The sequence below is a fragment of the Cyrtonyx montezumae genome, unplaced genomic scaffold (genome assembly GCF_038088225.1).
Source record: "Cyrtonyx montezumae isolate F1298 unplaced genomic scaffold, pur_monq_1.0 scaffold_78, whole genome shotgun sequence".
NCBI classification, from domain to species: Eukaryota; Metazoa; Chordata; class Aves; order Galliformes; family Odontophoridae; genus Cyrtonyx; species Cyrtonyx montezumae.
This window is the reverse complement of record NW_027072087.1, coordinates 239,100-255,398: the sequence shown is the minus strand read 5'-3', so window position 1 is coordinate 255,398 and position 16,299 is coordinate 239,100. Positions and strand designations below refer to the sequence as shown.

The 16,299-nt window shown below is 43.2% G+C and overlaps 1 protein-coding gene across 1 annotated transcript in view; it reads left to right on the top strand.

Moving 5' to 3' along the window:
* Positions 1–16,299, top strand: part of LOC136058308 (ras GTPase-activating protein 1-like) — a 146,457-nt gene that overhangs the window by 62,628 nt on the left and 67,530 nt on the right. The window contains exons 11-15 of the mRNA XM_065751641.1: positions 462–618; positions 1,391–1,478; positions 5,852–5,929; positions 7,710–7,867; positions 11,122–11,198. Of these exons, the coding sequence (XP_065607713.1) occupies positions 462–618; positions 1,391–1,478; positions 5,852–5,929; positions 7,710–7,867; positions 11,122–11,198 (558 nt within the window). The remainder of the gene's footprint in view (positions 1–461; positions 619–1,390; positions 1,479–5,851; positions 5,930–7,709; positions 7,868–11,121; positions 11,199–16,299) is intronic.

Below are 16,299 nucleotides of genomic sequence, written 5' to 3'. Positions count from 1 at the left end.
CTGTTATTTATCATATGGTTTTACAATATTGTGATGCAATCTGTTATGCTGATCAGTTGGTAAGAGTTTAAGAATAATTCTCTCATGTCAAAGGAAATCTATTTCTTAATTTAAAAAAGATGTAATAAATTGGATCACTTACAGCATCACATGTTATTTGCAAACTGTACAGACAATCTCATTGATATGAAAGAGTTTTCTGGGTAGCTTGTGTGCACTTGCTTAATCCTGTTGAGTTCAGTGAAAATATTTAGAGAATAATTTATAAATATTCCTGAATATGTGAAGAGAGTTTGGTTTTTAGCTAGATGTTGCAAGCAATTGAATGTGCAAACTGATACTATTGCATAAGCATGAATAACTGCATGTTGTTCTGTTTTTTCTGCCCTCATTTTTCTTTGTTTACAAAATTCACACTTTCTTTAAAACTATATTGTAACTTCCTACTGCCTTTTCTATAGGTAAAGGGAAGAGATGGAAGAACTTGTATTTTATATTGGAGGGAAATGATTCTCAGCTTATTTATTTTGAAAGTGAAAAACGAGCCACAAAACCTAAAGGATTAATAGATCTTAGTGTATGTTCAGTCTATGGAGTACATGACAGTTTATTTGGCAGGTAGGACAATGACTTTTAATTACTGTACATGGCAATAGGGCAGTTAACTGCTAGTTTGAGATGTATGATATGCAGAAAATATGTCACTAATGAACAAGTTGACTTACTAATGTATTTTTGGTTGGTTGTTTTTTTAATGTTTTTTTTTATTTTTTTGTTGTTGGTTGTTTTTTAATTTTTAAGCTTGTGCTCATTGTGAAAAGAAAGCATGTAACTCTTGGTTCATACTGTTTTATTCCATAGTTGGTATAGATTGCAAGAGAATATGTAGACAGATTTAACTGATTAATGGTAATTTGTTAAGCCATGGAAACTTGATTACTAGCAACTGTTCATAAATTCCAGTAAGAAATTTTAGAATTTAGTCTTAAGATTTTCTTGTGTGTTATATGATGTAATAATGATTCGGGTTCTTGCATTGTAATTTGCTAATATTGTTCCACATTTCATATTACAGGCCTTAAAAAAAGTTATGAAGCAACTCTATTGAAGGTTTTTATCCTATCGAACAAAAAATTGATAAGATCAAGGATTTTCTCAATTCCAAAAAATATTTGTTCTTCTGTTGATTCTTCTGTTGATAGATAATATAAAACTAAATTGGGGAGTTTAAAACTATGCTATGTTCAGTGTTCCTTACAGTGAAACAGCATAAATGTATTAGTTCAGTGTGAACTTGGTTTTGGCAGAGATCAAGAAATGGAGGCATTTGTTAATACTATAAGATTAATAAACCTTACGGTGTTTGGTTTCTTTTTTACTATTTTTTTAGGCCAAACTGTTTTCAGATAGTAGTTCAGCACTTCAGTGAGGAACATTACATCTTTTACTTTGCAGGAGAAACTCCAGAACAAACACAGGTAAGAACTTTTGATGATAAATATTATTTTTTTAAATATCATTTTCTTTTAATGTTCAATAATATTACCCTTCTGTAATAGAAAGCAAACATACCACAGATTGTGGTCATGTCTACATTAACAAATATTACTGTGCAATAGTAGCAGATCCATAAGGTAAACTGTTGCTGCTGAGAATCCAGCACAAGTTAGCACTAGTTCTAGTCTGGTCTCATGGACTGTAATCTCATTAGTTACCATTAGTCATTCAGTCCAAATAAAAGTTTCTTCTCCAAAACTCTTCCATGTTATAAATCCAAACATGGTAAGTTGGACTTTTCCTTCAAGAGCACTTCTTCATGTGAACAAAAATGCTGATAGGTCCTTTCCAACCTTATGAACCTATGAACCTACAAGATCATCTAGTCCAACCATCCTCCTATCACTATCCCTACCCAACTACTAAATCAAATCCCTTAGCACCTCATCTAAACGCTTCTTGAACAGCGCTAGGGACGGTGCCTCACCCACCTCCCTAGGCAGGCCATTCCAGTGCCTGAACACTCTGTCAGAGAAAAAATGTTTCCTCAGGTCTAATCTAAATCTTCCCCGGCGCAACTTGTGGCCATTCCCTCTCGTCCTGTCATTATTTATCAGGGAGAAGAGGCCCACCCCCTCCTCACCACAACCCCCCTTCAGGAAGTGGTAGAGTGCAATAAGGTCTCCTCTGAGCCTCCTCTTCTCCAGACTAAACAATCCCAGCTCCCTCTGCTGCTCCTCATAAGACTTGTGCTCCAGACCCCTCACCAGTTTTGTTGCCCTTCTCTGAACACGCTCCAGGGCCTCAATGTCCTTCTTGTAGTGAGGGGCCCAAAACTGAACACAGTACTCGAGGTGCGGCCGCACCAGAGCTGAGTACAGGGGGATGATCACCTCCCTGCTCCTGCTGGCTACACTATTTCTAATACAGGCCAGGATGCTGTTGGCCTTCTTGGCCACCTGGGCACACTGCCGGCTCATGTTAAGCCGAGCATCAACCAACACCCCCAGGTCCTTTTCCTCTCTACATTCTTCAAGCCATTCTGCCCCAAGCCTTTAGCATTGCATGGGGTTGTTGTGGCCAAAGTGCAGGACCCGGCACTTGGTCTTATTGAACCTCATCCCATTGAGCTCAGCCCAGCTGTTCAGCCTATCCAAATCCCTCTGAAGGGCCTCCCTACCCTCAGGCAGATTGACACATCCTCCCAACTTGGTGTAATCTGCAAACTTACTGAGGGTACACTCAATTCCCTCATCTAGGTAATCAATAAAGATATTAAACAAGATGGGCCCCAATACCGACCCTTGGGGGACACCACTCGTAACGGGACACCAGCTGGACTTAACTCCATTAACCACTACCCTCTGGGCACGGCCCTCCAGCCAGTTCTCCACCCAGAGAAGAGTGAAGCTGTCCACACCATGGGCTGCCAGTTTCCTCAGGAGAATACTGTGGGAGACCGTGTCGAAGGCCTTGCTGAAGTCCAGGTAGACTATATCAACAGCCTTTCCCTCATCTACCTGTCTGGTCACCCAGTCGTAGAAGGAGATGAGGTTGGACAAGCACGACCTGCCCCTGGTGAACCCGTGCTGGCTGGGTCTGATCCCCTTGTTGCCATGGACGTGCCGTGTGATCTCCCTCAAGATCATCTGCTCCATAACTTTCCCTGATATCGAGGTCAGGCTGACAGGCCTGTAGTTCCCCGGGTCTTCCTTACGGCCTTTCTTGTAGATGGGAGTCACATCGGCAAGCCTCCAATCTTGTGGGACCTCTCCAGATAACCAGGAATGCTGACAGATGGCAGAAAGTGGCTCGGCAATCACCTCTGCCAGCTCCCTCAGCACCCTTGGGTGGATCCCATCTGGTCCCATGGACTTGTGGCAGTTCAGATGGAGGAGCAGGTCTCTGACTGTCTCTGCTTGGATCACAGGGGGTGTAGGGACTCAGGGACAGCCTGCTCCTGTGCCTTTAAGATTTCCATCTTGAGGAGCATCCAGGCTTCCTGGACCCCTTTACCCCTCAGGAGCAAGTCCCAAGGGACCCTTGCAACAAGCGTCCTGAACAGGTCAAAGTCTGCCCTCCGGAAGTCCAAGGTAGCAGTTTTGCTAGTCACCCTCTTGACGTCACCCAGAATAGCAAACTCCACCATTTCATGGTCACTCTGGCCAAGACAATCTCCAACCTTCACATCTCCTACTGGTCCTTCCCTGTTAGTGAAGAGCAGGTCTAGCAAGGCATCTCCCCTGGTGGGCTCTTGTACCAGCTGTGTCAGGGAGCAATCACCCACACATTCTAGAAATCTCATGGACTGCTTCCTCTGCGCAGCATTGTATTTCCAGCATATGTCAGGGAAGTTGAAGTCCCCCATGAGAACGAGTGCTGGCCATCGTGCAACATCTACTAGTTGCTTGTAGAATACCTCATCTATCTCTTCATCCTGACTAGGTGGTCTATAACAGACCCCCACCACGATGTCACCCCTAAAGACCATCCCCCTGATCCTTATCCATAGGGACTCTACTTATCATTTCCAACCTCAAGCTCTTCAACATCAAAACACTCTTTGATATAGAGAGCTATGCCACCACCATTTCTTCCCTGTCTATCCCTTCTGAAGAGCTTGTAGCCATCAATCCCAGTACTCCAGTCATGGGAGAGGTCCCACCATGTTTCTGAAATAGCCACAAGGTCATAGTTAGCCTGCCTCACAATGGCTTCAAGCTCTTCTTGTTTATTGCCCACGCTGCGTGCATTGGTATAGATGCACTTCAGCTGAGATATCTGCCTCGCCCCTTTCTCCAGCACAGCCTCCTTAGGCTCTTTACTGGTGAGCCCTGTTTTATCCCCTTCCCCCGTCACAGCTAGTTTAAAGCTCTCTCAATGAGTCCAGCTAGCTCCTGTGCTAGGATTCGTTTCCCCCTTTGAGACAGTTGCATTCTTCATGCAGGTATGTCCAGCGATCAAAATCTGTTTATTATTTTACAGTTATTTGTTCTGACCATTAATTGATAGTCTCAGGCCCTGATGTTGCATGCAAAGTTAGGTACTTCTATTTGTTCGGGTTTTTCCGTGAAAGCTTTTGAAAGCTGAAACATCTCTCACAAAGTGGTTTACCTGAGAATAGTTCCCATATAGAACGTACCTGTACTTTTAAAATCTGGAAGGTAATTGACATGGTTCTGGGCCAGTTTGGCCCAGTTCCATGACTAAATGGGGCAGGAGGGACCCATGGACCCACACTCTGAAATTAAGGGGAAGGGGGAAAGGTAGTGAAATGGACTAATTTACTAAATATGATAGGAGAATGCAAGTTAATATAATACAGTAGAATTGGAACTGAAGCTAATAAATAAAATGAGAGAGAAAGTGTACTGTAATGCTGAAGGTGAGATGGCTAGGGAGCACTCACCTCAGTGAGGAACAGAAAAAGAAGAGTCAGTCTCATGACTCACAACCAGTTTTATCTTTCCCTCTGAATGGAAAACCAAAAAGGGAACAGTGAAAGTCTACTGGAATTTGTAGTTCTCTTCTGAGAACCAGATACCTGGAAACTACTGACAATCCATGGAACTAGAGCATTAACTCTTTAACTCCCAGTGCTCTACATGATGTTATGATGTACAATACTGATAACAAAAATTATAAAACCATGACAGTAATGTAAAGGATAAGACTGAAAATCTCTCTTATTCTTTAATGATGCTATTAAATGGTACTTTGTAGGCAAATAGTAGATAGTGAAGCTACACCATTATGAATGTTAGTCAAAGCCTAAATTTCATGCTTTATAAAAACTTTAAAAAATTGTGGTTGGGGATAAAATGTGAGAATGAAGCTATAGCCTGTCTTTTACTTTCCAAAATATCCACTCTGCTTTCTGCATTTGTGAGCAGAGAGAATGAGGGTGTTGGTTATTGTTTTCAGTGTTTCTGTTAATGCTGCTTTGGTTTTTTTTGTTTGAAGCGTGTGCAGTAAAATACGCTTGTGATATAGAAATGGAGGAGAGAATGATCAGAATAGTCTGTCTTTTTTTTTTTTCCAGAAACAACCAGGTCTGACTTAATTTTATATATTGTTTTTAATTTAATGCAATATCATTAATTGGAAAATTGTTAAAGGTCACACTGTATTAGAAAGGCTTGATGTTTCTAAAAGAAAAAATCAGGTTGGCAAATGCTTTTTGTTTAACTGAGTAAAGATGAATTTTGCTTTAATATTTAAATTTTCATGCTTTGAATTGCATACAAGTTGATTCTTTTCAATCTAAAGAACTTCAGATAATTTATTTTTTCGTCTGTTCTACTGCAAGATGATGAGTCTAACATTTACACTTTTTCTTGCCTTTCTCTCTTAGGATTGGATGAAAGCTCTGCAAATGTTTTGCAGTTTAAGAAAAAACAGTCCAGGGACATCAAATAAACGTCTACGTCAGGTGAAGTTATATGGATAGCACTGTGTCCTTGTTTCAGAATAATGCTGATGCATCTCAGAACTTTCCTTTCAACAACAGTAAATCCTGCATGCATTTTGTTTCTTGGACTTACACAGCTCCTTTCTTAAGCCAACCAGAATGACTTCCACTTTGTTATAATGTCTATATACATACAGAAAAAAATACTCGTGCTTGCGACTTAACTTCTTTTTGCCTTTTGAGAATATTGTTGTGGCTAGAATTTTTCACAGATAAAGGATGGGGAGTAATAACGTCTACATCTGTGATGATTAAAGAATAATGGAAAAATATTTCAAGAATTCCTGGTATCTTTGAATGCTAGGAACATCAGAGGAAGCTGTTTTAGCAGTCCATTAAAATAATTTTTTGCATTTTTCTTTTATGAAAAAAAATTATTACTCCTGCAGAACCAAATTAAAGTAGGTGAATTGTCATATGAACTGGCAGATAAAAATAGGGAGCCAAAAAAGAAAAGCACCTACAGTAACGATATGAACTTTTGGATACTGTCTTTCAAAAGGAAATAAAATGTTATATTGCATGAAGGAATACAATAGAAAATGGATACAACCCCCTGCCAAAGCAGCTCCCAGCCCAGGTTGCACAGGTAGGCGTCCAGGTGGGCCTGGAACATCTCCAGAGAAGGAGATCCACCACCTCTGCGTGCAGCTCCAGTGCTCCGTCACTGCACCAGGAAGGAGTTCTTACGCAAGTTTGTGCGGAACTTCCTATGCTTCAGTTTGTGGCCATGTCCCCTCGTCCTATTGCCACACACTGCTGAGAAGAGTTCAGCCTTGTCCCTTTGCCTCCCGCACCACAGATACTACATCAATTAGTTTTGTTTGCATGTTCTCCAAAGTATAATGGAAAATAAGAGCCTACAGATTTTCACAAAATCATGAAATAGGTTAGGTTGGAAGGGACCTCTGGAGGTCATCAGTCCAAATTTGCTAAGTAGTACTAAATTTGATTAGTAATACTTTTAATGACATAAGCTACCTTTCTAAGAGACTTTAAGGAAACTTTACTTTGAATTGTTATATATAATTTTCTTTAAGGTTTCTTGAACTGTCCTTTGAAACCTCTGGTAAAGAATATTTGAATTTAAATGGAATGTTGACTTTTTCAAGTGCAGTATTTCCTGTATTTGTCTAATTTGACTTCAGTTTATATTGGTAGATGATGGATTCAGCTATGAATTGCATATAACTCAGAAGTTTGTAAAATAGTAGGCTGCTTAAAACATTTAAGGTAAACGATTTCATAGAGTTCACTTTTCATTTCCTGCAATTTAGGTTGCTAAGTTCTATTACTTGGAGAATCTATAGCACCAATTGTTTTTCCCATTAAAAGGGAGTTATTAGTGTTGATCAAGGGAATTCTATGTATTGTTAGGAAGCTATAAAATATAACATGGTGTTTGGAATTGTCCATGGCTCTTATTCAAGATACAGATCTTTGACTTGAGCAGAATTTTTTACACATAGAAAAGTTAGTACTTGTAAATCTTAATGTCTCTTAGTACTGGTTTTAAAAGGAAAAAAATGAGTTAAAGCTATGGTGGTGGTGATTTATTTTTAACAGTTATTTAAGTTGCTCTTAAAATCTTGTTCCATTACTCCTGCTTCCTGCTCTTTCAATTAGGAAATTATAGTTTGCATTCAATATTTATATTTTAACATTAACATTCATATGGGGGAGAATTCTTTTTATTTATTCTTATTTTTTAAAAGAAATAAATTTTGTGTGTTTTCTTTAGGTCAACAGTCTTATTTTGCATGTAGAAGAAGCTCATACACTCCCAGTAAAACATTTTACTAATCCGTATTGTAACATATACCTGAACAGTGTCCAGGTTGCAAAAACACATACCAGGGAAGGGCAGAACCCTGTATGGTCAGAAGAATTTGTCTTTGAGTAAGTCTTTATCTTATTGAATTACTAAATTTCACTCAAATGCAATGCTCAAGTGTCACTGCACCCCATAGCTCAGTGTCATCCTCAAATTTGCTGAGGGTGCAGTTGACCCTACTGTTGATGTCACTGATGAAGATATCAAAGGGTATCAGCCCCAGCACCGACCCCTGTGGGAAACCACTCGTCACCAATCTCCATCCAGACACTGAGCCATTGACCACCATTCTCTGGACTCGATCCTGCAGCCAGTTCTTTATCCATTGAATAGTCCACCCATCAAATATATATCTCTCCAATTTGGAGAGAAGGATATTGTGGGGTACCATGTCAAAGGCTCTTCCCTTGTCCATTGATACAATGACACCATCATAAAAGCCCACCAGATTGATCAGTCAGGATTTGCCCTTGGGGAAGCCATGCTAGTTCTCCCATATCAACTCCCTGCCTTCCACATGCCTTAGCATAGCTTCCAGGAGGATCTGCTCCACGATCTTCCCTGGCAGAGGTGGGACTGACAGGTTGGTAGTAAAAAGGATGACCCCAGGAACATTTTTAAGAAAAAAATGGGTGTGATGTTCCTTTTTGTCCAGTCACCTGGAACTTCACCTCATTGTCAAGACTTTTCAAATATCATTGAGAATGGCTTGGTGACTACATCAGTTAATTCCCTTAGGACTCTGGGATGCATCACATCAGGACCCACAGACTTGTGGATATTCAGGTTCCTCAGGTGGTCACGAGCCCTTTCCAACCTTATGAACTTTGCTTACAGTGGTTGGGACATTGCTTCTCCTTCTCGCAGATCTCCTACCAAACCAAACATTTGAGGGCTGTTTGACGAGCAGTTATCAGGGAAGATAAAGGCAAAATATTTGTTAAGTACCTCAGCCTTCTTGTCTGTTGTTACCAGTCTGCCTGTGTCACTCACTAGGGGGTATACCCTCCTGGAGTTTCCTTTTCTGGCTGAGGCACCTGTAGAAGCCTTTCTTGTTCTTCTTGGCATCCCTTGCCAAATTCAGTTCACGCTGGAACTTTGCTTTCCTGATCCCATCCCTACACACCCTAGAAGCTTCCTTATATTCTTCCCACAATATCTGTCCCTGTTTCCACTGCCTGTGCATTTTCGCTCTTCAATTTGACCAGCAGGTTCCAGTTCAGTCACACTGGTCTCATCTTCCTTTCCTTACTTGCTACACCTTGGGATGGAGAGCCTTCGCACCCTGAAGAAGGCCTCCTTAAAGGTCTGCCAGCTCTGCTCTGCCCCCTTGCCCATGAGGACAGATTCCCAGGGTGTTTTGTTGACTAGCTCCCTGAAGAACTGGAAATATGCTTTCCTGAAATTTAGCATTCTAATTTTGCTCTTTGCCTACCTCATGTCTTTCTGGAGCACGAATTCAACCATAGCACGGTCACTACAGCCCAGGCAGCCTCCAATCCTGATGTCACCAATCAGTTCATTTGCACTGGTGAGCAACAGGTCCAGTGTTGCATCCTGCCTGGTGGGGCCATCAATTACTTGGCTCAGGAAGTTATTCTCAGTGCATTCCAGGAGCCTCCTGGATTGCCTACAGCTTGCTGTGCTACTTTTTCAGCAGATGTCTGGGTAGTTGAAGTCCCCCAGCAGGACAAGTGCTTGTGATCACAATGCCTCCTGTATCTGCAGGTAGGCCTCATCAACAGGCTCTGCTTGATCAGGTGGCCTGTAGTAGACACTAATCACAAGGACTCCTTTGCTTCCTTGGTCTCTAACTGTCATCCACAAGCTTTCAAATAGCTCATGACTATTCTTTAGGTACAGCTCTTCATATTCTATTCCCTTCCTGATATAGATAGCAACACCTCCTCCTCTCCTTCCTTGCCTGTCCCTTCTGAAGAGCTTGTAGCCATCAATAGCCACACTCAGTCACGGGAATCATCTCACCAGGTTTTGATGACAGCAACTATATCATGGTTTTCTATTAGCACAGTAGCTTCCAGCTCTTCCTGTTTGTTTCCCAAGCTGTGTGCGCTGGTGTAGAGGCACTTCAGCAGGGCAGCTGATCTTGTCACTTCCTTAAAGGATAACTCCTTAATTCCTTTTAAGTGTTTCCATTGATTTTCCCCATTGCCGCGTCCTCTTGCCCCAGCAATCACTGCCTCATCATCATAGTATTTCATGTGGTACAGTGTTGCCAGTACCTCTCAAGGCAATGAGTCCTTCAAAAGGCCCCTGCTAGCACCCTGTCCCTCTAATCTAGCTAAGCTATGCCATCCCACACCTCATCATAGGAAGGCTTGCTATTCCCCCCGTGCCCCTTCAAACCTTGTTTAAAGCCTTCCCAATGAGTCCCTTTGAGAAAGGCGAACCCCATCCAGTGCCCACAAACCTGGTACCACATAGGCCATTTGGCTGTCAAAAGAAACCAAAGTTCTGGCAATGGCACCTGCCATGAAGCCAGATATTTAAAGATAAGATCTGATTGGTTTCCATGTACTTACCCAATTCAGGAGGCAGAGAAGATGAGCTGCACATTCAATTCCTTCAGCTATCATCCCAAGGCCCTGAAGTCCCCTTTGATAGCCCTTGACCCACATGTAGAATCACAGAATCACAGGGGTTGAAAGGCACCTCAAGAGATCATCAAGTCCAACCCCCCTGCCAAAGCAGTTCCCTACACCAGGTCGCACAGGTAGGCGTCCAGACGGGTCTTGAATATCTCCAGAGAAGGAGATTCCACAACCCCCCTGTGCAGCCTGTGCCAGTGCTCCATCACCCTCACCGTAAAGAAGTTCTTGCGCACATTCGCGCAGAACCTCCTGTGCTGCAGTTTCTGGCCATGTAGCTGCTTCATCTCTCTCTATAAGGAAAAGCAGTAATGGGTTGTGGTCTGACAGCTGTTCCAAGATAGGTAATTTCCCAGCAACATCCTTCACCTGAGCCCCAGGAAGTCAGCAGACTTCTCTAAGAAGAGGATCTGCTTGGCATATTGGATGTTCAGATCCCTGGAGGGAGGAATCACCTACAACTAATACCTGTCTCTTCTTCAATGATGTAGTCTTAATGTTGGTAAAAATAATACTGTATGCATGATTATATAGCGGCTACCTTTCAACCACGAATACATGAGTAGAATTTTATGTATGCACCTAAGTATCTCTGTTAATATAAGCGTCTAGCAGATCATGAGAAGTCAGGTTTGAAATAACTTAAGAATAAATTTAAATGTCGATCAAGTATAGTATTAATAATCAAGGCTTTCTGTCTCTTCCCCTAGTGATCTGTCGTGTGATATTAATAGATTTGAGATAAGTCTTAGTAACAAAACAAAGAAAAGTAAAGATCCAGATATATGTAAGTATTTTTTTGTAAAAGAGGCATTTATATTTCAACAATGTATATTCTGTGCAATTTTCATTGCTCTTGTCAAACATGGTTACAAGAAAGTTAAGTATGCTCTGCACTTATCATAAAGCTGTATCTTTTGGATGTATGTTACTGACTGCATTCACTTTTTCACAATAAGAACTAGCATTTTTTTTTAGTAGTAAAATGCACAGCTGATGACTTCTGTAGTTCTATTCCAGAATACCTATTTATGCTATACTGGGACCACATACACAAAAAGGAAAAGCAAAATGAGTAAAGAAAAGCTCTTAGTATTAACCCACTCTGTAAAATGGTTTTCTTTAATTTCTTTAATCTGTTTGAAACCTTACTCCGTGGATTTTTTTGTCCTTTTCATAGAATCATTAAGATTGGAAAAGGCCACTAAACTCATCTCATCCAATCATTGACCCACTACCACCATGCTCACTAAACTATGTCTCTCAGTGCCACATGAACACCTAAAGAGACAGTGACTCCACCACTTCCCTGGGCACCCCATACCAGCACCTGACCACTCTTTCAGAGAAGTATTTCCTAACATCTGGTCTGAACCTCCCCTGGTGCAACCTAAAGCCGTTCCCTCTAGTCCTATTGCTAGTTACATGGGAGATGAGGCTGACTCCCACCTCACCACAATCTCTCTTCGGGTGGTTTTAGAGAGCAATAAGGTCTCCCACGAGCATCCTCTTCTCAAGACTAAACAGTCCCAGCTTCCTCATCTGCTTCCCATATGGCCTGTGTTCCAGACCCCTCAACAGCTTGGTTGCTGTAAGGTAAACAATTCCCAAGGATGGTACTAAAAAAAAAATAGTATAGAAGATGGTATATTTAAGTAGTTCTATAAAGACGGTACACAAAGAGTAAGGAAAAGAAGATGGCTCACCTTTGGGATGATAAGGGCTCACTGTAGACTCCACATGGGAGAGATCTCCAAGAAGAGAACCTTCCTTGGTGGTGGTCAGCCCTTAAATGGGGTTTGGGAGAGGTGGAGCCAGGCTCCACCCCTTCCAATCACACAGGTATATCACCTTCACCTGTGCCCCTGTGGCTGACAGTGCTTGCCTCAGGTGACCAATCAGTGGTTCAGGCTGTGATTCAGCAGTTCCCATACAGTTGCCCTTCTCTGAACACACTCCAGGGCCTCAATGTCCTTGCAGTGAGGTACCCAAAACTGAACACAGTACTCGAGGTGCGGTCTCACCAGAGTTGAGTACAGAGGGATGCTCCTGCTGGCAACACTATTTCTGACACAAGCCAGGATACCATTGGCCTTCTTGGCCACCTGGGCACACTGCTGGCTCATGTTAATCCGAGCATCAACCAACACCCCCAGGTCCTTTTCCTCTCTACATTCTTCAAGCCATTCTGCCCCAAGCCTATAGCATTGCATGGGGTTATTGTGGCCAAAGTGCAGGACCCGGCACTTGGTCTTATTGAACCTCATCCCATTGAGCTCAGCCCAGCTGTTCAGCCTATCCAAATCCCTCTGAAGGGCCTCCCTACCCTCAGGCAGTTTGACACATCCTCCCAACTTGGTGTCATCTGCACACTGACTTGAGGGTGCACTCAATGCCCTCATCGAGGTCATCAATAAAGATATCGAAGAGGACAGGCCCCAGTACCAATCCCTGGGGAACACCACTTGTGACCAGTTGCTAGCTCCATTCACCACCACTCTCTGGGCCCGGCACTCCAGCCAGCTCCTTACCCAGCAGAGTGCATCTGTCCAAGCCATGGGCTGGAAGCTTCTCCAGGAGAATACTGTGGGAGACAGCGCCGAAGGCTTTGCTGAAGTCAAGGTAGACTACGTCAACAGCCTTTCCTTCATCTGCCAGGCGGGTCACTCAATCATAGAATGGCTTGGGTTGGAAGGCACAGAATCAAAGAAGTATAGGGGTTGGAAGGGACCTCCAGAGATCATGGAGTCCAGTCCGCCTGCCAAAGCAGCTCCCAGCCCAGGTTGCACAGGTAGGCGTCCAGGCACGTCTTGAACATCTCCAGAGAAGGAGATTCCACCACCTCTTTGCAGCTCCAGTGCTCCATCACTGCACCAGGAAGGAGTTCTTATGCAAGTTTGTGTGGAACTTCCTATAATTCAGTTTGTGGCCACGTCCCCTCGTCCTATAAGAGTCTGGCCTCGGACCTTTGCCTCCCACTCCTTAGATATTTATAGACGTGGATCAGATCTCCTCTGAGTCTTCTTCACAGTACTCCATGTGAGGCCTCACCAGGGCAGAGTAGAGGGGGAGGATCACCTCCCTTGACCTGCTGGCCACGCTCTTTTTAATGCATCCCAGAATGCCATTGGCCCTCTTGGCCATGAGGGCACACTGCTGGCTCATGGTCACCCTGTCGTCCACCAGGACACACAGGTCCCTCTCTACAGAGCTCCTCTCCAGCAGGTCACCCCCCAGCCTGTACCGGTACATGCAGTTATTCCTCCCTAGGTGCAAGACTCTACACTTGCTCTTGTTAAATCTCATCTGGTTCCTTTCTGCCCAGCTCTCCATCCTGTCCAGGTCTTGCTGAATGGCAGCACAGTCTTCAGGCATGTCAGCCATTTCTCCCAGCTTTGTATCATCAGAAAACTTGCTGAGGGTGGACTCTATCCCCTCATCGAGGTAATTGATGGAGATGTTGAACAGCACCGGACCCAGCACTGACCCCTGAGGAACACCGCTAAGTGCAGGCCTCCAACTGGACTCTGCTCCACTGATCACAATCCTCTGAGCTCTGCCAGTCAGCCAGTGCTCAACCCACCTCACCATCCACTCATCTATTCCACACCTCCTCAGCTTTGTTATAAGGATGTCATGGGAGACAGTGTCAAATGCCTTGCTGAAATCAAGGTAGACTACATCCACTGCTCTACCCCCATTCCACCCAGCAAGTAATGACATCATAGAAGGCACCAGGTTGGTTGAGCACGACCTCCCCCTGGTAAACCCATGCTGACTCCTCCTGATAACATTCTTTTCTTCCAACTGCCTGGAGACAGCATTCAGAACAAACTGTTCCATCACCTTTCCAGAGACAGAGGTGAGGCTGCCTGGCCTGAAGTTCCCCAGATCCTCCTTGCCCTTTTGGAAGACCAGAGTGACATTGGCTATCCTTCAGTCTTCCAGCACCTCTCCCATTCTCCAGGATGTCTCAAAGAAGATAGACAGTGGTTCAGCAATCACCTCTGCCAACTCCCTCAGCACATGTGGATGCACCCCATCAGGGCCCATGTATTTACGTACATTCATGTTGCCTAGACACTCTTGAACTATCTCCTGCCTCACCAAAGGGGAGCTTTCCTTTCCCCAGACCCTCTCACTTATTCCCATGGTCCAGGAGTCCTGAGGGGGAGTTCCCACAGTAAAGACAGAAGCAAAGAAGGCATTCAGCATCTCCACCTTCTCAGCATCCCCCGTTACCAGAACACCCCCCTCACTTATTAGGGGGCCCACATTCTCCCTAGTCTTCCTTTTACTGTTAACATACTTAAAAAAGCCTTTTTTATTATCCTTTACCACTTTTGCCAGATTCAATTCCAGTTGTGTTTTAGCCTTCCTCGTTGCATCCCTGCAGGCCCTGACAACCTTTCTATATTCTTCCCAAGTGCTCAGCTCCTTTTTCCACATTTCACAGACCTTCTTCTTTTCCTTCTTTCCCTTTGAGTTTGCGCATGAGCTCCTTTCTCATCCACACAGGTCTCCTGCCACCCTTGCCCGATTTCTTACTCACAGGGACAATAGAGATCATACAACATTCAGTCAAAGCTTAATTAAATAATGCTAAGTAGTCACCAAATGGAAAAAGACATTTAAATTTCATTGGTGAAATCAGTTATTTAATAATCAAGTAAATGCAAGAAATGATCCTTAGTATACCAAAGAGCTACACTGAAGGGAAATCAGTTCTGATTATGAGGGTGGCATCCTATTTAGAAGAAAATATAGAAGAATTTGCTATGGAATATAAAACTCATCTAAATCCCTTAGAGAAGCTTTAAGAGATTTAGAACTGTTGAGGTTTCAAGTGCATCATGACAAGGGGGGCCCTTTCTGTTCATTTGGGTAGAAGGAAAGAAAAATGACCCAATTAAGATAAGGAGAGATTACAGGTTTACTACAAATGATAAAGGAATATAAGACAATAATAGGAAAGAGTGTTACAATTAAGAACTGAAATGGGAGAGGAAAGTTACAAATGTGCTGCTGCTTGTGCTGCCGGAACGTAGAATAAGCTTCACCCCCATCAACTGGAATCATAGATCACGTGGAGGCCCTTGGGAAATGTAGCACATCACAGTGTATCTTTCTCTTGGAGAATCAGAATTCACGAGACTGCTAGAGAACATGAGACTAGGAAGTACAGCTTCACAGTGTACTGTGTCTCTGCACCCAACAGCATGTCGCATGATGTCATGATATGGAATACTGATATAACCAAGACAAGCACGAGACTTATACAAGGCCTGTGAACTTCCTGACAGCTTTTGAGGAACTTTTCCACTGAATCTGCTGAACAAAGTGTATTCCCATTAGAAGAACTTGCTTAGGCTATAGGACAGAAAAATAGCACGAGGTCTGGATAGGTGGGGAAGAGGGCATCTGCAGCAATAGTAAATTTCCAAACATGCATTAATGTATTCATAGATCATAGAATGGTCTGGTTTAAAAGGAAACTCAAAGATCACCTAGTTTCAACTCCCTGCCATTGGGAAGGGTTACCAACCACCATACCAGACTGCCCAGATCCACATCCAGCCTTGCCTTGAATGACTCCAGGGATGGGGCATCCACAGCCTCTCTGGGCAACCTGTTCCAGTGTGTCACCACCCTCCGAATGAAAAACCTTGTCCTATCACTATCAACACTTGTAAACAGTTGTTCCCCCTCCTGTTTATATGTTCCCTTCAAGTACTGGAAGGCCACAATGAGGTCTCCCTGGAGCCTTCTCTTCTCCAAGCAAAACAAGCCCTGTTCCCTCAACCTTTCTTCATAGGAGAGGTGCTCCAGACTTCTGATAATCTTAGTGGCCCTCCTCTGGACCTGTTCCAAGAGCTCTGCATCTTTCT